General features: G+C 41.9%; 2 protein-coding genes across 6 annotated transcripts in view; one reads left to right on the forward strand and one right to left on the reverse strand.

Moving 5' to 3' along the window:
* Window positions 1-11762, reverse strand: part of PGM3 (phosphoglucomutase 3) — a 27037-nt gene extending 15275 nt beyond the window's left edge. The window contains exons 1-5 of one of the 3 annotated variants that reach the window (XM_064597817.1): window positions 11612-11678; window positions 10052-10207; window positions 9700-9905; window positions 7058-7242; window positions 4957-5024 (exon numbers count right to left, since the gene is read on the reverse strand). In XM_064597817.1, coding sequence (XP_064453887.1) covers window positions 4957-5024; window positions 7058-7242; window positions 9700-9903 — 457 coding nt within the window. In that variant the 5' untranslated portion in view covers window positions 9904-9905; window positions 10052-10207; window positions 11612-11678. Of the gene's footprint in view, window positions 1-4956; window positions 5025-7057; window positions 7243-9699; window positions 9906-10051; window positions 10208-11611 lie in introns of all 3 variants that reach the window. The other 2 variants (XM_045867175.3, XM_045867172.3) reach the window with 2 other exon arrangements.
* On the forward strand, window positions 11749-17930 carry RWDD2A (RWD domain containing 2A). 3 transcript variants are annotated; one of them, XM_054505453.2, is made up of 3 exons: window positions 11749-11878; window positions 12778-13117; window positions 14762-17928. In XM_054505453.2, exons 2-3 carry the CDS (start codon window positions 12917-12919, stop codon window positions 15437-15439), a joined length of 879 nt encoding a protein of 292 aa, XP_054361428.1. In that variant the 5' UTR covers window positions 11749-11878; window positions 12778-12916; the 3' UTR covers window positions 15440-17928. The 3 variants fall into 3 exon arrangements, with proteins under 3 accessions (XP_054361428.1, XP_045723133.1, XP_064453888.1); XM_045867177.3 differs by having other exon boundaries at window positions 11831-11878; window positions 12996-13117; window positions 14762-17930; XM_064597818.1 differs by lacking the exon at window positions 11749-11878 and having other exon boundaries at window positions 12667-13117.
* The last annotated feature ends 3046 nt before the right edge of the window (window positions 17931-20976 follow it).

Here is a 20976-nt window from a genome sequence, read left to right on the forward strand (position 1 = left end):
CATACCATACGAATTTGACAGATCTTCCTTAAAAAAAAGACATCTCAGAAAACTAAAATGCTAACTTCCAAACTATTCAGAAATATGCATAAATATCCACTGAAATCATTACAACTGTTACATTATGATGTTGTGATTTATAATAAGAAATAGAGATTTGGTCTTTGTCTCCATTCCTGGCAGGGCTTCTAACCCTTAGAATTTCTAAGCGATGAGAGCAAGGAATTGTCTTTTGTTATGCTAATGAGATGACAAGGAAAGCTCCTAGAGCATGCTAGGATAGGGCCAGGTTGGTTGCCAGGGAAACCAACCATGTGATTAAAGAGTTGAAACTTTCAGACCTCTCCTCTCTTATTCCTGGGCCCCCTGCCACTCCAGGGAGAGAAAAGGACTAGAGACTGTGTTCAAATAGCAATGGCCAATCACTTAATTGATCATGCCTATATAATGAAGCCTCCATAAAAACCCAAAAGGATGGGGTTTGGGTTGGTAAATGTGTGCAGACTGGGGAGAGTGGCTGCCCAGAGAGCATGGGAGCTCCATGCCCCTTCCTGCATACCTTGCCCTGTGCAGCTCTTCCCGCTGGCTGCTCCTGAGTTCTATCCTTTATCATAAACCAGTAATCTGGTAAGTAAAATGTTTCTCTGAGTTCTGTGAGCACTTTAGCACATTAATCAAACCAAGGAGGGGGTCGTCAGAAGCTCAGGTGACTGGATTCTGAAATGGGGGGAGGGGAGGAGACATGGCACTGAGCCCTTTACCTGTGGGATCTGACCCTACCTCTAGGTAGATAATGTCAGAGAATTAAGTTAATTGTTTGGTAGTGTTAGAAAAAAACACACATTTAATATGGATAGGTAACATAAAAAGAGAATATAGAAAAATAATAACTGAGTTCTATTTCCAACAACACTGCCAACTATTTAATTCAGATGAACCGTACTCCTGAAAACAACCAAAAATGCTAGATAAAAGAAAAATCACTTTTAAAAAAGCATTGCTGTGCCAACAAGTTACAGAGGACTAAGGCCAAAGCCTCTGTGAAGAGAGAACTCCAAAATTTGAGCTCTGGGAAGCCAGTTTGGCTTTGAGGGCATTCCTCTACAGCAGAAATTAACCTACTGCTTTTGGTGCAAAAAAAGTCCTTGCTGACTTAAGATGGGAAGGAAACCCAGTAGAAGACCAGCCCCTCATGAAGCTGAAGCCTCAAAGAACTATTCTTCAGTGCAAGGCTGAGTCAGAAGTGAATTAGCTCCAAGTGCCCACTCCTAGGAGATTTGTCTTGACATCAAGAAGAGCAGGAGATAACCCATCCCTGAAGAGCTGTCACCAGAAGCACAGGCCTCCCCTGGATTTCTAGCCCAAATCACATAGCCACAGGGGTCCAGAAGAACTCCATCAAGAAAGTTGTCATCCACCCATCAGGTAGCACCCCCAGGCACCCAGCAAAAGCAATAACCAAACTCTGCCACAGAAATAGGCCTTCACCATAAACCTCAAAAATGTCCCACAAATAATTTCCCAAGAAAAATAAACAGCTTATAGTCAAAAATAGCAAACCACACAAGAAAAGCACCAAAAGCAAGAACAAGAAACAGGAGAAATAGCAGAGATGACCAATATCCAATAAATATTCTGTAACTAAATCCATCAGAGGTCTTCAAAGTCAAGCACAAGAGTTAAAAGTCATTTAAGCTACTGAGCCCTGCAGGTATCCAGCGGAAATGGTACGTTATGAAGGCAACCATGGCTCTGATACAAGGATGGGATCGAAGGAGAGGGAGGAGCTCAAAGTGGATCAGCACTTAACCTAGTTTAATGGAGGTGTATAAGGAGAGGAAAACAATATTCCAAAAGACTTACTCAAGGACGGAACAAAAGGATTTTGTGACCAATATCAACATTAGCAAATAAATATTTACTCAATAAATTTTTACTTAATAAAAAATAACTATTATATAGTTACTCATCTGTTCCACCGATCAACCCAGAAACCTAGAAGCCATTCTTCACAGCTCTAGCCTCATCATGTATCACAAAATCCTTTGAAGTCACTACTAATTTCAAACTTCTCCACTTCTCTCGCTATCATCACTCTTGCATGAACTGCTATACCGTCTCTTTTCCTTACAAACTTCCTCTCTACACAAAAGTCAGACTGAAAACCCAGAGTGACTGACTTAAAATGGATATGTGATCATACTTCCATGTATAAAACCCTTCCATGGAGCTCCTGTGCATTTGAAATAAAACCCAAATCTTTACTACAACCTCGGGATGATATGGCTCATGCTTACTTCCCTAACCTTATCTACTAGCTTCCCCCATTCTCCCTATGCTGTGGCTACATTAACCTTTCATTTCCTCAAGTACGCTAAGCTGAAGAGAGAAATGACGGAAAGGTCCACAAAAAAAAAAATTACTCTCATATTTTTCTAGATTAAAACATTAGAACAGTGATGGTTCTAGAGCTAGAATGACCGTGCAAAAGGTGAAGCATTCTGAGGATAGTATAAACAATAGTTTTAAGCCAGGTGAAGCTGGAGTAAGGGCAGATCACCTAAATGGAGACCTCTCAGACTAGTGCTTACAAATTGCAGACCTGAGCCCGTCAGGAATCATGGAATCCACTTAGTAAGACACAACCAGCATTTCTGCATTTTTTTTAAAATAAAACAGATGAATGCACGTCATGCAGTGTGGGTATTATTTACTGATACTTTTGTGTCAGTTACACACACAAGTACATATACACACATCATGATACAAAATGGGTTTCTTTAAGTTGTGAGCGGCATGAAACAGACTCCCTGGAGGGTTGTGTATAGAAGGCAGTCAAAAATGTTTGACGGGGGCGCCTGGGTGGCTCAGTCGTTAAGTATCTGCCTTCGGCTCAGGTCATGATCCCAGGGTCCTGGGATCGAGCCCCGCATCGGGCTCCCTGCTCAGCCGGGACCCTGCTTCTCCCTCTCCCACTCCCCCTGCTTGTGTTCCCTCTCTCGCTGTGTCTTTCTCTGTTAAATAAATAAATAAAATCTTTCAAAAAAAAAAAAGTTTGATGAACTAATAAATAAAAAATTAAACTATACATAGCTGGAGCTTTGGCAGTAAAGATGATCATTCAAAAATCAAGCAGAATCAAAGAGAGAAATAAGGAACACCCATATGAAGAGAGTGAACCCATACAGAAGACCGATAAGAATGAGTGGCCAAGGAAGTAGAAGCTTCAAGAAAGAAAGGAAGAGGTCACAGTGTGAAAGCTATCAAGACAGCAACTGAAATAAAAACTTCAAAATATAAATTCTGAAAGTTATTTTTATGTCACAGATCCCTCTGAGTATCTAACGAAAGCAGTAACTCTTCTCCCTAGAAAAGTGCATGTGCTGGTTGGTAACACTCTGCACACTGTTACCAAGAGATCAGCCAGGTCCCTGCAGCTTAACCACACATTTCCCAGGGAGCCCTAGGCCCCAGGCTGAGAATCCCCACTTTATAACAGCCATTGGATTTGGCAATTAGAATTCAGGTGAGTGTTGAGAGAGACACTTCACCGAAGGGGCAAGGACGGAGACTTTGCCTGCAGTGGGCTAAGTAATGAGTTGAAGAGCAGAGAAGTAAGCTCCTGGAAGAGGCCAAATTAACTCTGAAGGACGAGCACAGAGGAGCTGGAAAGGAGGTTAAAGAAGTCTTTAAAATGAGAAACTAGGGAGATACTAGGGAAATTCACCTCCAAGCAAAATGGAGTCACTGCATTCACAAGGGGCATGACTGATGTGAGAGGAGGATTCTAGTCTCCATTTTCTGTCATGTGATTCTTCATCTGATAAAATAGGAAAAACTATCTGTCAAAACTTAAAATCAGATTATAAGCAGGCCAAAGATATTTTCCACCACTATTTGATAGGTAACAGCTGATTCCACGTGTGATCAGCTATTTGGGAATACATGATATTGACAAAAGCTCCCCAGAATGAACATCTTCAAGTTAACTTCAAAGGTTTTTATTTCAGGAAATTTGGCCTTACTAAAGTAAAGAAAGTTAAGATCAGTATTTCTTACATATAATCTCCTATAGCTAAACCAAAATATGCACACCCAGAAAAAATTTTTAACTTTTTAAATTTAAAAAGCTAGTATTTTATACCTAGTTCATTTTTTTTTTTAAAGATCTATTTATTTGGGGCACCTGGGTGGCTCAGTCGTTAAGCGTCTGCCTTCGGCTCGGGTCATGATCCCAGGGTCCTGGGATCGAGCCCTGCATCGGGCTCCCTGCTCCGTGGAAAGCCTGCTTCTCCCTCTCCCACTCCCCCTGCTTGTGTTCCCTCTCTGTGTCTCTCTCTGTCAAATAAATAAATAAAACCTTAAAAAAAAAAAGATTTATTTGAGAGAGAAAGAAGTAGAGAGAGCGTATGCTCGTGCAAATGGGGGGAAGGGCAGAGGAAGAGAATCTTTAAACAGACTCCTCACTGAGTATGGAGCCCAGTAAGCGGCTCTATCCCAGGACCCATGAGATCCTGGCCTGAGCTGAAAACAAGAGTCTGACGCTTAACTGACTGAGCCACCCAGGTGCCCCGTTCATTTTTTAAAAAGTTATTTTATCTGTACTTTCAAACTCTTTTAAAATAAATGGTACTATTTTTACAACTTTCTTAAAAGTTATTTAAGTTTTTTTTTTAAACATTTTAAGGACTGCTAATTTATTTATTTATTTAATTTTTTAAAAGATTTTATTTATTTGACAGAGAGAGACACAGCGAGAGAGGGAACACAAGCAGGGGGAGTGGCAGAGGGAGAAGCAGGCTTCCCGCGGAGCAGGGAGCCTGATGTGGGGCTCGATTCCAGGACCCTGGGATCATGACCTGAGCCGAAGGCAGCTGCCTGACTGAGCCACCCAGGCGCCCCAAAAGTTATTTAAGTTTTTTAAAGTTTAATTTACAACTCAGGATAGCTACATACCATGGAATTGACCTTCTAAAACAGTCACACCATCTATTACAGACTGTGAAAGTTTCTTGCTGCTAGGCCTAGAAAAGAAAAGGAAGAAAATAACACATCCCATTCTGAAACCAAGAGTTGCTAGTTCTGAAAGCAAATGCTACAAATTCCAGGATAATAGGTTCACTGTATTTGAACTGAAACCTGTAAAGTCTGAAAACTCTGCAGAGATAATAAGAGGTAGAGTATAAGCATTTTCCAGCAGCCTTTCACAATACATTTCTTGGAAAGAGTTTGGCTTTTAAATGAATTTAGAAAATAAATATAAAAATACACTAACTACATCATACCCAAAAACCTTTTCAAGTTTGACTGTAACAACATATACACTACCTAAAAATAGTAGCAATAAATACTGAATGCAAACACTTTGCATAATGCAGTACTGGGTATTAAACTACCAAGGATACAGAACCTATTTTTCATTTGAAAAAGTCAGAACAAATTATCTATCTGAAAATAAAGTAGATCATTATAACTGCCTTGTAGAAAATGATGTTTTATATCATTTAAACTAGTTAATTGGTAAGAGGCAATTACATGTGGGATGGCTTTACCGTAGGATAATAATTTGTTTCAGAACATAAGTCACTAGGCTACTTCTGATACTTATAAATCCACAATCAATGGTATTTAGAAGTCTCTCTGGTAACACATTAAGGATAAAACACCATTGTCCTAATGTCCTATCATTAAGACTATGACTAGAAATTTCCTTTAGAAAGAATCTCTGGCTAAAATGAAATCTTACAGTAAAGAGAATGCTTCTGTTTCAAAGTACACTTTTAATCTAACATTTTACAATAATATCTTTTTGTAAAGGAAGGCAAAAGCTGCCAAATATGACAAGTAGCCCCCCCTCTTGTCCACAGTTTCGCTGGCCATGGTTTCAGTTACCTGAGGTCAACTGTAGTCCAGAAGCAGATGATCCACCTTCTGACACACTGTCAGGTCAACAGGAGCCTAACACTACATCACAATGCCTACATTCACCTCATATCCTCTCTCACACAGGTATTTTATCATCTCACATCATCACAAGAAAGAGAAGGAGGAGTACAGTACAGTAAGATATTTTGAGAGACTACATTCACATAACTTTATTATAGTATGTTGTTACAATTGTTCCACTTTATTATTTATTGTCGATCTACTGTGTTTAACTTATATATTAATCTTTAACATAGGGGCACCTGGGGGGCTCAATGTTAAGCATCTGAACTCTTGATTTTGGCTCAGGTCATGATCTCGGGGTCCTGAGATCAAGCCCCACTTTAGGCTCAGCGCTGGGAGCAGAGTCTGCCTGGGCTTCTGTCTCTCCCTGCCCCCTGCTCCTCCCCCCATTCGTGCTCTCTCTCTCAAATAAATAAGTAAAATCTTTAAAAATTAATCTTTATCATAATTATGTATGTATAGAGAAAAACATGGTATATAGAGAGTTCAGTACTATCCATGGTTTCAGGCATCCACTGGGGGTCTTGGAATGTATCCCCTGCAGATAAGGGGCAGGGGGAATTACTGTATGTGAAATAATATATTGTTAATGTTTTCCAGTGAACTCCAGCATGGGAAAATAATATAAATATATGAACCAATAATAATGTAGATTATGAGGTAAATCTCTATAAATATTGAATTACAATCACATGTTCTTACTTTATAGAAGAAAATAGTAAATCTACAGAAGTAAAGAGGTGGGAGACATATGTTAAGTACTTCTCTCGGGTCAGGAAATAGGTATTTTGCATACATTATCTCATGTAATCCTCACAAAAGCCCTGAGTTGGGCTTTAATATCAACATTTTAAAGATGGGCATATGGAAGCTCCAAAGGTTAAGTAACCTACCCAGTCATACAGTGTTAGAGTTGGGGTTCGGACTCCAAAACCTAAGATGCAGGAGCGGATTACCTCCTCCATCCTATCAAAAATAAAAAGGCCAGGTAGGTGGAGGAGCCTCTTAGTTCCACTTAATTTTTTCAATTTATCATGGGTACTAAAACTAATGCAATCGTTTAGGTCCAGTTCCCAAAGCTGCTTTCACCAGTAACTCTGATGGTCACCTGGTATCTCTACCAATCACTACGAAGGCATCTTGTTGCAGATTCACGGCTGCTTTCACACTGATGTCCATCAACATTCTCGGCATCTCGTGTTCCTCAGCATTTGCCAAACAGGTAGCATGTTCCTCCCAGGACGGTGCCAACATTTCACCCAAAGGATCAACCAACTTTACCCCATTGTCTTCCTTAAAAGAAAAGCGAACAATAAGCCATCTGTGCATATTCACAAGGGTGAGTTGAGGAAGTAAACTCAAGCTGTTTTCCCCTAAAAAAGACACTGATGGCTGAGTGGCTTTACCTGTGACCGTATGGAATGCCAGGCACTGGACTAGGTGTTTTATATAAATCCTCATAACAATCATCAATCCTACTAATAATCCTATTTTTATTCCAATCTTACTTTGAAAAAACACAGATTCATAGCAAGTAATCTGCTTATGTTCATACAGTGTCAGTGCTGGTATTAAAACATCAAGTCTATGTACCTCTGAAGCAAATAATGCGATATATGTTAAGAAAAAAAAAAAAAAAGAAGAAGAAGAAGGCAGCGGGAGGGGAAGAATGAAGCGGGGGAAATCGGAGGGGTAGACGAACCATGAGAGAGGATGGACTCTGAAAAACAAACAGGGTTCTAGAGGGGAGGGGGGGGGGAGGATGGGTTAGCCTGGTGGTGGGTATTGAGGAGGGCACATTCTGCATGGAGCACTGGGTGTTGTGCACAAACAATGAATCATGGAACACTTCATCTAAAACTAATGATGTAATGTATGGGGATTAACATAAGAATAAAAAAAAAAAAAACATCAAGTCTACATGACTCTTAAACCCACCAGCCACTATGCTACACTAGTTTTTTAAAAAGGCTGTCATCTGTGCATTCACCATCAATTACATGACCAGGGCACAAATGGAGGAGAATGAAGGCACCGAGAGATCCTCCTCACTATGACTCTGGACTCTTTAAGAACATACTGGCCAATGTATCAACCAGCGGGTGACAAAAGCTGAAAACTGACTCCCAATTCTGTTCTGCTCAAATTTTGGGGAAGAAATAAAGTGTAGTTCAGAGTGAATGTCAACTGAAGGAAACAGTTCAGTACTGTTTTAAGAAGTACTTCTAGAACTAGCAATAAATATAGGCTTCAGCCCACAAGTCATTAATTGTGGTGATTTAGACATTCAGACACTTACACATTTATAATGATCCACATTTACAAGCTGGACAAGCTATGTCCTCTTGTGTGGGGGGAAGAGGAGGTTATAATCCTTCACAGACCTACACAGCTTTAACTTGCTGCTAATTTAGCTACAAAGGCAAAAGTCTCACGCTCTTGCAATCAAACAGAGACATGTTATTCAAACCACATATTAGTGAGCTATAGGCAATACATAATAAAACAGTTAAACTGCGTCAAAAAGAATACTTTGCTTAAAAAAATTGGGAGCGCCTGGGTGGCTCAGTTGGTTGAGGGTCCAACTCTTGGTTTTGGCTCAGGTCATGATGTCAGGGTCATAGGATCAGGATCAAGCCCCACATCAGGCCCTGCGCTCAGCAGGGAGTCTGCCTGAGAGTCTCTCTCCCTCTCTCTCTGCCTCTCCCTGGCTCGCACACTCTCTCGCTCTAAAATAAATAAATATATCTTTAAAAAAAAGAAGTAATTCTCAAAACACTAGAATCATCAGGCCTCATCAATAATCTGCCCAAAGCTCACTGTTGTATACGTGGAGCCACCTGTTTGGCTGTTCATTCAGAACAGGAAACTCTTCCCTAATATTCCCTAACTACAGAAAACGGGTCTAGGGGTGGCTGGGTGGTTCAGTCAGTTAAGTGGCTGCCTTCGGCTCAGGTCACGATCTCAGGGTCCTGAGATCAAGGCCCACATCGGGCTCCCTGCTCAGTGCAGAGTCTGCTTCTCCCTCTCCCTCTGCTGCTCCCCCTGCTTGTGCTCTCTCGCTTGTGTGCTCTCTCGCTTGTGTGCTCTCTCTCTCTCTCTCAAATGAACAAAATCTTTAAAATAAAAAAGAAAAGAAAACCAGTCTAAAAAATTTTCAAAATGCACTAAATCTTTTCAAATGTTTGCCCTTCTCCCCACCTTGGCTCCAATCTCTCTAATCTCTACCAAATTAACACAAGTAATACTTTTTGTTACTTATTCTGTCTCAATACAACTAACTTGGAAGGACATTCTGTTATTTCTCTAATATGGACACAGTCCAAGAAATGACTCTCAATTTCATTCTCTCCACACCCTCTACAGTCATGAGCTAAATGACCACTCATCAAGAAAAAGCCGTTTCAGGGGCGCCTGGGTGGCTCAGTCAGTTAAGTGTCTGACTCTTGATTTCAGCTCGGGTTGTGTGTAGTCTCAGGCTTGTGGGATCCAGCCTGGTGTCTGGCTCCACATTCAGTGATCAGTCTGCTTGGGATTCTCCCTCTCCCTCTGCCCCTTCCCTCACATGCACTCTCTAGTCTCTCTCTAAAATAAATTAATCTTTAAGAAAAAGCCATTTCAAATCCAAAGGCACATACCGAGTAGGCACATTCCTAGAATTAGAATTTGTACTTGGGGTCAAACTGCTCAGACACTAAGATGTGTTCTTGTAAATAAAGGTTTGCTTTATAAGAGCACTAAAGGCATTACCTCAGGATTGTGTGATGCCGTTACCATGACTCCTATTGTAGACTTTGTCTGTTTTGACCTCAGGACAGCTAATAATCCCATGCGAAACATGACATGATCAAGATGTTCTGCTTTCGTTCGAAAGCCAGCAGTCCCATATTGAAGAACGAGTCCATTGGGTTTGGCATGTAATGCTGAGTATTCTCTAATAGCATCTAAATCCATGTCTACAAAATTAAGGAATATTTTTCAAGCATAAGAAATCTTTCAAGGACCATTTGCTTCAAAAACTGCCACCTTAAACTAACAGGTCTGCCTCGTTCTGAACCCCAACAAAGAATGTTTGAGAAAGAAAAGAATGGTACAGGGGCACCTGGGTGGCTCAGTCGTTAAGCGTCTGCCTTCGGCTCAGGTCATGATCCCAGGGTCCTGGGATCGAGTTCCGCATCGGGCTCCCTGCTCGGCGGGAAGCCTGCTTCTCCCTCTCCCACTCCCCCTGCTTGTGTTCCCTCTCTCGCTGTGTCTCTCTCTGTCAAATAAATAAATAAAATCTTTAAAAAAAAAAAAAAAGAAAAGAAAAGAATGGTACAATAAGTCCTGGTGGTAGGCATTACCTACAAGATCCTGCCCAACTTGCATCATCCACTCCAGGGCAGATGGCAGATTACCCCAACTCATCTCTCATTTTGGCTCCAGGGCTATTCCTGAACACAGGGTGAACTTAAAATGGTCCACTCTCAACTAAAATGAAGATTCCACACATAGATTCACAGACTGCTACACAATCAAAGATTACCTCATTTCACAAACGGAAAAACTTAAGCTTGGGCCTCAGTTAAATAACCTAAATTTACATGGGTAGCTGGTGACAGACTGGGGCCTAAGGTCATACTGTCAGATGGACTGGGACTACATATCCAAAATATCTGGGAAATCTGTTGGTTCTTTTGTTATTCCTCCCACACCACAGAGACATACACCCAAAGGAAAAGCAAAGGAGAACAGCCTCCTCTCTTAAGACCGCCCAGACCTCCTAATATATCTTGCAGTGGATTTTTCTATTTTCATAAGGGAGGATCAGGACACCCTTCTAAATTAAGCTCTGAAAGTAACATCTTTTTACCTTTAACTGGCCCCTAGCCCACTAGTACTTCCTTCTCTGGGATACTCCAATTTTAAGTGGAACTTGGGGTTTCCAACCTCAGTTGTATGTACTGTTTATTCAATTCTTGGGTCAGTCCCATTCCCAATTAGCCCAGAGATGAGCAGCAGTCCTATCTTGTTTTCTTCACTTTCTTTCATTGCTTCAATGAACAAAAGTTAAAGGAAATGGTGAAAAATTTTTGCTTTTGTCCAGCTAGAAAAATCAGCAAGCTAATTTAGTTTGGTCCAAAGTGATCAAATCTCTTTCACAAGCATGAATACACTTTGTTAAAAACTGACCATTCGGTAATATATCATGATTATTCGTGAGGGCGTAAACCAGTGGTGTTAAATCCAGAAAATCTTTTAAAAAAGAAAAAATGCTTCCACCCTTCAAAGCGTTTTCGGTCCTAAACCTACGTTCAATGAGTGGGCGAACGCTTTTATTCAAAGCTTACAAGCCCAGACAGTGACCACTCTAAGAAAGTTGAGAGCATCCCCTTCCCTCCATTCAATTATCAACCGCTTGCTTGTTCCGCTTTCTTTCCAGGCCCCAAATGGCCGCACGTTTCCCGGCTCTCAACCCTGAGCCGCCACCCCCCGCTCCAGGCCTCTGGACCAGAACACCCAGCACGAGACCCTCGGGCCCGCTCTGAAGGCGCAGGGGCGGGTGTGTTCCGCGCGCGGTCCGTGGGTCAGTCCGCTAGCCTACCCGCAGCCCATCGGCAGGCCGAACCCCTACGCACTGGAGAGTCCCATTCCCGTCGCCAAGCCTAAGGGCCCCACTCACCTCCGCCGGAGATTACCCCTCACCTCCACCTCACAGAGCTGCTACCCAGCGGCGGCTCCCCCTACCTGACTGAAGCCCTCCGAACCTGCAGACGTGGCGCTGCGTGACTTCCGGCCCATCGCCACGCCCCCCAGCCAATCACGGAGGGGGGAGGACCCGCGGGCCCCGCCTCGCCTCCTTGCGGATCATGCGCAGCTCGCGCCTGCAGAACTGCGGATCCCGGTTCTGAGAGGGCTTGGGGCTGTTTCCTTTGAATGACCGGGAAGGGTGAGGCCCCCCGCGGTGGCCCGGGGGTTGGGGCCTAGGGTCGTGGGCCATCAGAGTACTGCCACCGGCAAAAACGCAGTCCCCGCCTCCAAATTTGGGTCTCAGGGGGTGGCAGTCTTGCGTTCCTGGGAAGCCAGGGTTCCTAATGATCCCAGATGGGGGGTACCAACCCTGATTTGGGGCCTCTGACAAGGTGGCCTCGGCCATCTCCCCTTTTCCCGCATCCCCTTCTAGATCCTCGAGGTTCATCTCCCCAAACTTTGACTCCGGGAGCCTTCTCGAGCCGCTACTCACACCCCATCTCTCCGCACCAGCTTGCACTAAACATCATTTTATTAATGTACTTGTAAGACTCCCGGTTAGCCTGGGCCCCTCCACACACAGGCCAGATGGACCCAAATCGTCCGGAGCTATCAGGATGCCATCCCGGGGTGATGTGGCTTCCGGTTGAGCCGTAAAGGCCCGCTCGGGAGGGGTCCTTGGCGCTGGGGCCGAGGAGCCGCAACTGGCGTTGCGGGCGGCGGGGCCCTCAAGACCCCGGAGCCAAGGGATGCGACCACAGCCTCGCCAGACTGCGGGCTTCCCTCGCCACAGGGCGCAGCTCCGCCCAAGCCCGAGACCCTAGTGGGATTGCAGGCTAGGCTCCTTGCCTTTCCCAGAATTCAGGCTTGCAGAGCATCTGCAGGTGTTTGCCAACCACCTGCAACGGAATAATTTGGAACACCTGTTGAAAGTCCAGATTCCCGGATTTAAATCGGAAGCGGGGGTGGGGGTGGGGAGATCACGGACTGGGAATCTGAATTTTAACGAGGTGTCTTGAGGGATATTGTGCATACTAAATTTGTGGGTTGGGAGATAAAGCGAAGAAAGAGTTTAAGTGTCCCGGTTTGTGCCCCTAGCTGTCGGTGCCTAGCGTTCCTGCAAAACTGCCTCCACGGAAAGGGACCTTCGGGAAATTTCTCTGGACACCGCTGAAATTAACAAACCTAGTGCCCCTGGGCCTTTCCAGTTTTCCTGGCAGGTGGATTTCGAGGCAACATGTCTTCTTCAATGAAAGAATGCCTGCAGCTTCAGCTGCTAGAGATGGAAATGCTGTTTTCTATGTTTCCTAACCAAGGAGAAGTAAAACTTGAAGATGTAAATGTCCTGACGAATATAAAGCGATATTTGGAAGGCACAAGGGAGGCGCTGCCGCCAAAAATCGAATTTGTGATTACCCTCCAGATTGAGGAGCCCAAGGTAAGTACCCTGAGTTGTTTTCATTGTTGCCGGGTGCCCGGTTTTTAGTGGAAACACTTGAAACGTGAGATTTCTGTCCAGGAAGCAAATAGAGAATATTCCAGATTCGTATATCCTTTACTTGTTTGAAAGTGAAATATGTAAAATATGGGATGCCCTGTAAATTGTCTTCAATAAATATCTTGAATTTTCCATAAACATGCACATCTTTTTTTTTTTGGAAAAAAATCTTTATAAATTTTTTTTATTCTTATGTTAATCCCCATACATTACATCATTAGTTTTAGATGTAGTGTTCCATGATTCATTGTTTGTGCATAACACCCAGTGCTCCATGCAGAATGTGCCCTCCTCAATACCCACCACCAGGCTAACCCATCCTCCCCCCCTTCCCCTCTAGAACCCTCAGTTTGTTTTTCAGAGTCCATTGTCTCTCATGGTTCATCTACCCCTCCGATTTGCCCCGCTTCATTCTTCCCCTCCTGCTACCTTCTTCTTTTTTTTTTTTTTCTTAACATATATTGCATTATTTGTTTCAGAGGTACAGATCGGAGATTCAACAGTCTTGCACAATTCACAGCGCTTACCAGAGCACATACCCTCCCCAGTGTCTATCACCCAGTCACCCCATCCCTCCCATCCCACCCCCCACTCCAGCAACCCTCAGTTTGTTTCCTGCGATTAAGAATTCCTTATATCAGTGAGGTCATATGATACATGTCTTTCTCTGTTTGACTTATTTTGCTCAACATAATACCCTCCAGTTCCATCCACATCGTTGCAAATGGCAAGATCTCATTCCTTTTGATGGCTGCATAATATTCCATTGTATATAAAGAACATGCACATCTTTTTAACAAATATGTGTAGTGGTTTTTATTAAAAACATCTTGCAGTCTCATACTACCATTGTTATTCTGTTCACTCAACCAATTTTTTACCATTCCAGCTATTGTAGTATGTACTGCCTTGTACATGTATTGTGATTTTTACAAATCTAAGTATTGCCATTAGCAAAACTGACTTGAGTGGATGAATGTTTCTTTGGTGGTACCATGACACAAAGCAAATACAGACAGGAAATCTAAATACTAAAAATGAATTTCCCTTCATCTTCTGATCCCTCGTCTCCAGCAACATGAGCATAGCATAGGTCACAAGCGGACTAGGCTTTTGAGAAGCCCTCCTCTAGTGATTTCCTGCTTATCCTTCAGCTGTCATTCCCTCACCGAAGAGCTCCTGGTTCCCAGACTGACTTCTGTCTCACTGGTTACACATTTCAGCGGAGCCCTGTTCTTCTCCTCATTGAAATTAAGTACTTGTGATGTGTAATTATTAGTTTAATGTCTGTCTCCTTCACTAGGCTCTAGTCTTCATGAATAGCAGAAATTGTGTCTAGCTTCTTCACTTCTTTATCCTAGCATGGGGTCCCTGACACATGGTGGGTGCTCAATAAACATTGGAATGCATGAATGCGTAAATGGAAGGAATAGTGTATGTGACATTCTCAGTACAGTCTCTGGCCCATAGCTGACACTTAATAGTAGCAACACTGTTATATTTATCAAAATCATGCCGTTGCCACTGATTAACTAGCTTAGGTGATTTTTATGGTACTTAAATCTATTTGATTTTCCTTTTAAGGTGAAAATTGATTTGCAAGTAACCATGCCTCACAGCTACCCCTATGCAGCATTGCAGCTATTTGGACGGTCGTCTGAGCTTGACAGACAACAGCAACTACTTCTCAACAAAGGTCTCACTTCTTATATAGGGACTTTTGATCCAGGTGAGCTCTGTGTATGTGCGGCAATCCAGTGGTTGCAGGACAATAGTGCCTCCTATTTCCTGAACAGAAAGCTTGCTTACGAACCATCTACACAAGCAAAGCCAGTCAAGAACACATTCCTCCGAATGTGGATCTACAGTCACCACATATACCAGCAGGACCTAAGAAAAAAGATTTTGGACGTTGGGAAAAGGTTAGACGTGACTGGATTCTGCATGACAGGAAAGCCGGGCATAATCTGTGTGGAGGGCTTCAAAGGGCACTGTGAGGAATTCTGGCACACAATTAGGTATCCCAACTGGAAACACATTTCCTGTAAGCATGCTGAAAGTGTCGAAACCGAAGGAAACGGAGAGGATCTGCGCCTTTTCCAGTCTTTTGAAGAATTACTCCTTGAGGCCCATGGTGACTATGGATTAAGGAATGACTATCACATGAATCTGGGCCAATTCTTAGAATTTCTGAAAAAACACAAAAGTGAGCATGTGTTCCAGATACTATTTGGTATTGAAAGTAAAAGTTCAGACTCCTAGGAAGCTTAATTAAGAGGCCTATGCTTATAATTTCACTAAGGCAGTATTTCTGTTAATAAGACCAAAATAAAAGGGCCAGTGGCTGTTTAGTATCCTCTGTGAGACGCCTAGCCCCCAAATTTTTACCTGGTAATGAAACACAAAGGCCTTTTAACTTTATAACAGTGCAATTGTGATGTAATCTCTATGTTCTTGTGTTAACTGAAAACTATTTAATTGTAAATTAATAAAAACAGTCAATTTAACCAGTGAAGCTGACTTGATTAAAGAGGAGTCCAAAACCCGTAATTAATACTGATAGTCAAATTGCAGCTCTGAACTCATAAGTAATATTCCTCTCTTTCATGATATTAGCACATGATGAAACAGCACATTTTCTTTCTTTTGTTATCGGAGAATGAATTCTCAGTCAAGCTTAAAGTGAGAAGAGTTGACTACATTTCTTTCTTTAAGTCAAACCCTCTATTTCTAGTTTTTTCTTTTAGTAAAACTCAATCCTAAGTGCGGTGGCAGAGGAATCAGAACAATGAAGTCTCAAGAGTAATGAAGACGATATGTAACTCTATGTGTTGTTGGCTGTTTTCACCAGCTGATTAATGATACTAAGGATAAGGATACCAATATTCTTCGTTATACACACAAAAAAGATGCGGTTTCGTGCCTACAAAGTGTTCCACAAGTAATGTGTACTGGCAGCCTTCCCCTGTGCGCCAGGATGCATTGCTTTGTAGGGCGGGAGTGTTGAGGAGGACCATGATGCATGGCTCTGCTCCCATCACCTTGGGGGGAAAAAAATCAAGCTCTGCGTTTTGGTGAGACTTTCACTGCCATCTCCTCTGAAAATTGCCGGCTTCACCAGCCTTTGTCAAAAATGAGAGTTTATTTTGAGGACAGTGACTTCTATTTAGCACCTGCCACACCTTTTCCTTTTCATTGCAAAGTAGCCACCGTCTCCAGGAATTTCTGGGAGTCCCACCTGTGTTAAGAGATGTCCTGAGCTGACTCTGCAATTTTCTCTGGTTTCCATGGTCTCTCTTTAACCACTACTGCCCTTTCTCAGGGAGCATTTCATTCTCCAGCTGGTCTCAGGCACCCCACTGATGCCCTGGTCCCACCAGGATGCCAAAAATGGATGCAGAGAGTTAGTACCTCAAGGGGAATGAGTGCCTCACTCCCTATGTTGTGATACATTCTCTTAGATGCCAAACATTGCTGCATGTGCCGGGGGGGCTTACAGAGTTTTTGGTGAAATGGTACATTCTGGTTTTACTTTCTGTGTCTAAGATACAGACACATGTCCTTGAGCTAGGGCAAGGATATAATGCAACAGCAGACCCTGCACTAAGCTGACTGTCTTGACCTTGAGGCCTTGGAACTGGGTCTACTCTGCCCTGCCCACATACTCATAGCTCAGAATGAGTTTCTTTTCAGGGCACAACTCAGACCTTCAAACCAAGGCTCTCGTCATGGGCCTGCCCCGCCAGATGATCCAGCTTGCCCATTCATGCTTTAATCCTAGCCTTGGATGTGGCTGGGACCCAAGCAAGGGCCTTATACTTTACCTTTACCTATATACAAAAGGAATAAATAGGACTTACATTGCCAAAGACCCATTTCTCAATCTTTGTCCGGGACTGAAAACAATATAGTATAGGAGTCAGTATCCTACGTATTGTCCCCAAGACCATCAGTAAGTAGCATTCACAAGTTTTTAGGCCCTAAACAGATGTGACTGTTAATTTTTTTTTCCATATTAGATGCCATCCACCTAATAATGTGCCTAAACTTCTCATAGAGGATTTTTTTTCTATGATTAAATTAGCAGAAGTAGTGATGGAAAGATAAAGAAGCTTAAAGAAGTATAATATAGGATAAAAAATTACATAATTCACTAAATGAAAGGAATAACTTATGAACTCTTTACTGCTTCTGGAGCTATTTCTGGTGGTAATTTTTCAGAACCTATTTTTACATGCTTGATGTTACCATGCAGCAATACTTTTTTTCCTATCAGAAACACTAATAATAGACATTAATTATGGGAGAAGTATAGGTTTTATAGAAAAAAATAGACATATATGATAATTCAAAGCTTAGCTTTGTATGTATAGTAGACTGCTAATTTTCTCTGCCCAGCCTGATAGGAGCACAGACCACCCTCCTCCTCTAGCACCTCCCATCCCCCTCCACCCTGCCGGCCACACACACACACAGAGACACACATACAACACTTACTCTGAGGAACCGCCCTTTCTCTGTATGGTTTGGGAGAAGTAATTGGGAGCCTTCTAGTGAGATGGTTTTGAGCTCTTGCTGCTTAAATCCATAGTGCCACCCTCATTTCTGGCCTACTGAATGTTCAGTTGTTCAACACTTCTTTTGAGCTACCCAACATCTGCCCTTTTTTTCTTGAAAGTCAGAATCAGTCTGAATCGCTTGGAATTTAAGAATCATGATATTGTATACTTTATATTTTTAAATGGTTATTTGGAAAGAATGCTCTTTATAAATATTGCAGTGTCTTTTTAAAACTTACTGATTAAATCAACCTTTCTTCACGTATGTTCTCTGCCTCTCATTCCTTACTGGTCTGTCTTGGGCTAAAGGCTGAGGATATTTGCATAGTGGATTAAGGAGTGGACCAGATGAGTTGACGGACATAATACAAGGACCTCTAAAACATCCCTATATTAAATCAGAAGTATGTTGCCTATGAATTTGAGTTTCCATATATGACTGTTTAACATGCCAACCATCCCTTCAGAGAACTTGTGAAGGCCTGAGGGAGCCTACTTGAGGTCTTCACAGAACCCTTTTGAACAGAACAATTTTCTTTCATTTGCTTTATCTTATGTAGCCCAGTAGTAAGTTGAAAGAATAGGTATTTTCTGAAGATGACATGGTTTGTTCAAAAATCCTTGTTTTATAGGATTTGCCTCAAAATTCTGAGCCCACTGGGTCTCCCTCATAAGGTCTACATGGTAGAACTACTTTCCCTGCAGCCTGGGCCAGCTAGAGCAGCCTTTTTCTGGGCCCAGTTAAAGCTAGAAGCATTCGGATCAACCTATAAATCAGTTGAGCAGTGGACACAAATTTCAAAGAAGCCCAGCAAATAGTGAGGGGCCTTCTCAGTCATAGATGGAACAAAGTACACAATTAGTTATTCCCTAAGGAGGTCACATCCTAACATGCATAAGACATTCGACCTCCACAAATTTGGCTGAGGTGGCAGACTCTTGTGCTTTCATGAGATCTTAGCAGGTATTCAGGAAATCTAATGATGCCTGTGCTCTAGGCCCAAGAATATAATGTCATCATCAGTTTGTTAGACCAGCATGATACCCTGTCTAGCAGTGAGATGATCAAGGTCTGGTGTCAAGAATTATATTCTGGCATAGAGTCAGAGAGTTAATGGAACATTGAAAAAAGACAGTCTGTAATATTGTTTATTGGTAGAACAAACTGCTTCGGTGGCCCTCTACTTAATGGAATATAGGGAAAAGAAAAAAGCATTGGCCTAATCAGTAGCTACAAGAAAGATAACCTGCCTGTCAGCTACAGTTGGAATCACCATCTGATTATGTTAACATGATCCAAAGATCATATTGAGTCAAGATGTGATAAGAATCACACCCCTGTTTCTTTTAAAGCTTTTGATGGTGAGACTTACCGCTGCAAATCACTAGATAGTTCCAGTCAGAATAACCCTTTTGTGTGTGTGATTAGGAATCCAAAGCGGTGATAGATGATGAGGAAATTAATTCTAACTCTTCACTGAGAAAATGACTAGACGATGGATTTGTTCCTATATAAACTTAGTCCTAAGCATACACTTACTCCCATAGACCACAATAATTTCTGAGACCCTAGAAATCTGTATTTGTTCAGAGCTCTTGTTGCCAGGTGATTTCCAAAAGGACTAGTGGTTTCCTTTCTGCAATGTATTGTTATTCTAGTAAATGGAACCTCAAAGGAAGATTTTGGGTATTACAGAGTTCATCACCTTAGGGTCTTTCATTCATATCTATGCATGGCAATTTGCTGAAGGCCTTGACACCCTATGTTGGTGGCTCTAGTCAGGTTTTTCTGCTGCTGTTGTTATTCATAGCAAGTAAGGCCTACATTGGGTTGCCCACCTGTTTGGTCCTAAGCCCAGCTGATATTTAGCTGATATACACTGGTGTGTTTGTACCAGTTGTATACACTGGCACTCGTTTTTCTTGGTCAATAACTGTGCTATCCTAGTTGTTAGATTTTTCAACATCATTTCAGGCTATGAGACCCAGTGATTTACTGGCCACCACCAAAGATTTCAGTAGGCCAAACTATGCCAATTACAGTGGACCAGCTTCCTTTTATAACTCTTTCCACTGTGTCTCCATTTGGAAGCACTGCTATTCAGCCTCTATCAACCCTAAGATTCTGATATCTCCATTAAAATAGGGAGCCCATTAAAAAAATAAAATAAAAAATAAATTAATAAAATAGGGACCCCATTTTAACCATGGCATTTCCCACAAGTCTCCCAGAGTTATTAAAATGTCCTCAATTTAAAAAAAGTCCTCAATAAAATGCTGATTCCATTAATACATTAAAAGGGTCATATACCATGAACAAGTGGGATATATTCGAGGGATGCAAGGATGGTTCAACATCAGCAAATCAGTCAATGTGATACACTACATTAACAAAATTAAGGAAAAAATCATACGATCATCTCAATAGATGCAGCATTTGACAAAATTCAATATCCATTTATAATAAAAACTCTGAACAAAGTGTTTACAGAGGGCATAAAAAAAGCCACATATTATAAGCCCATAGCTAATATTATACTCAATGGTAAAAAGCTGAAAACTCTTCCTCTCAATCAGGAACAAGGCAAAAATGCCCATTCTGACCACTATGTTATTCAACATAGTATTGGAAGTCCTAGCTAGAGCAATTAGGCAAGAAAAAGAAATAAGAGGCATCCAAATTGGAAAGAGAAAACTGTCTCTATTTGCAGATGACATGATACCATATAAATAGAAAACCTTAAAGACTCTACCAAAAATCTTGTTAGAACTAATAAATGAATTCAGTAAAGTTGCAGGATACAAAATCAATATACGAAATCTGTTGCATTTCCATACACTAATAACAAACTATCATAAAGAAAAATTAAGAAAACAATCCCATTTACAATTTCACCAAAAAAAAAAAACAACCCTAGAAATAATTTTAACCAAAGAAATTAAAGATCTGGGGCGCCTGGGTGGCTCAGTTGGTTAAGCGACTGCCTTCGGCTCAGGTCATGATCCTGGAGTCCCAGGATCGAGTCCCGCATCGGGCTCCCTGCTCAGGGGGGAGTCTGCTTCTTCCTCTGACCTCCCCCCTCTCATGTGCTCTCTCTCATTCTCTCTCTCAAATAAATAAATAAAATCTTTAAAAAAAAAAAAGAAATTAAAGATCTGTACACTGAAAATTATAAGACATTAATGAAAGAAATTGAAGACAACAAAAATAAGTGAAAGGTATTCCATGCTCATAGACTG

The sequence above is a fragment of the Mirounga angustirostris genome, unplaced genomic scaffold (genome assembly GCF_029215605.1).
Source record: "Mirounga angustirostris isolate CCGP_5_RB_7025 unplaced genomic scaffold, mMirAng1.0.hap1 SCAF_8, whole genome shotgun sequence".
Lineage (NCBI taxonomy): Eukaryota > Metazoa > Chordata > Mammalia > Carnivora > Phocidae > Mirounga > Mirounga angustirostris.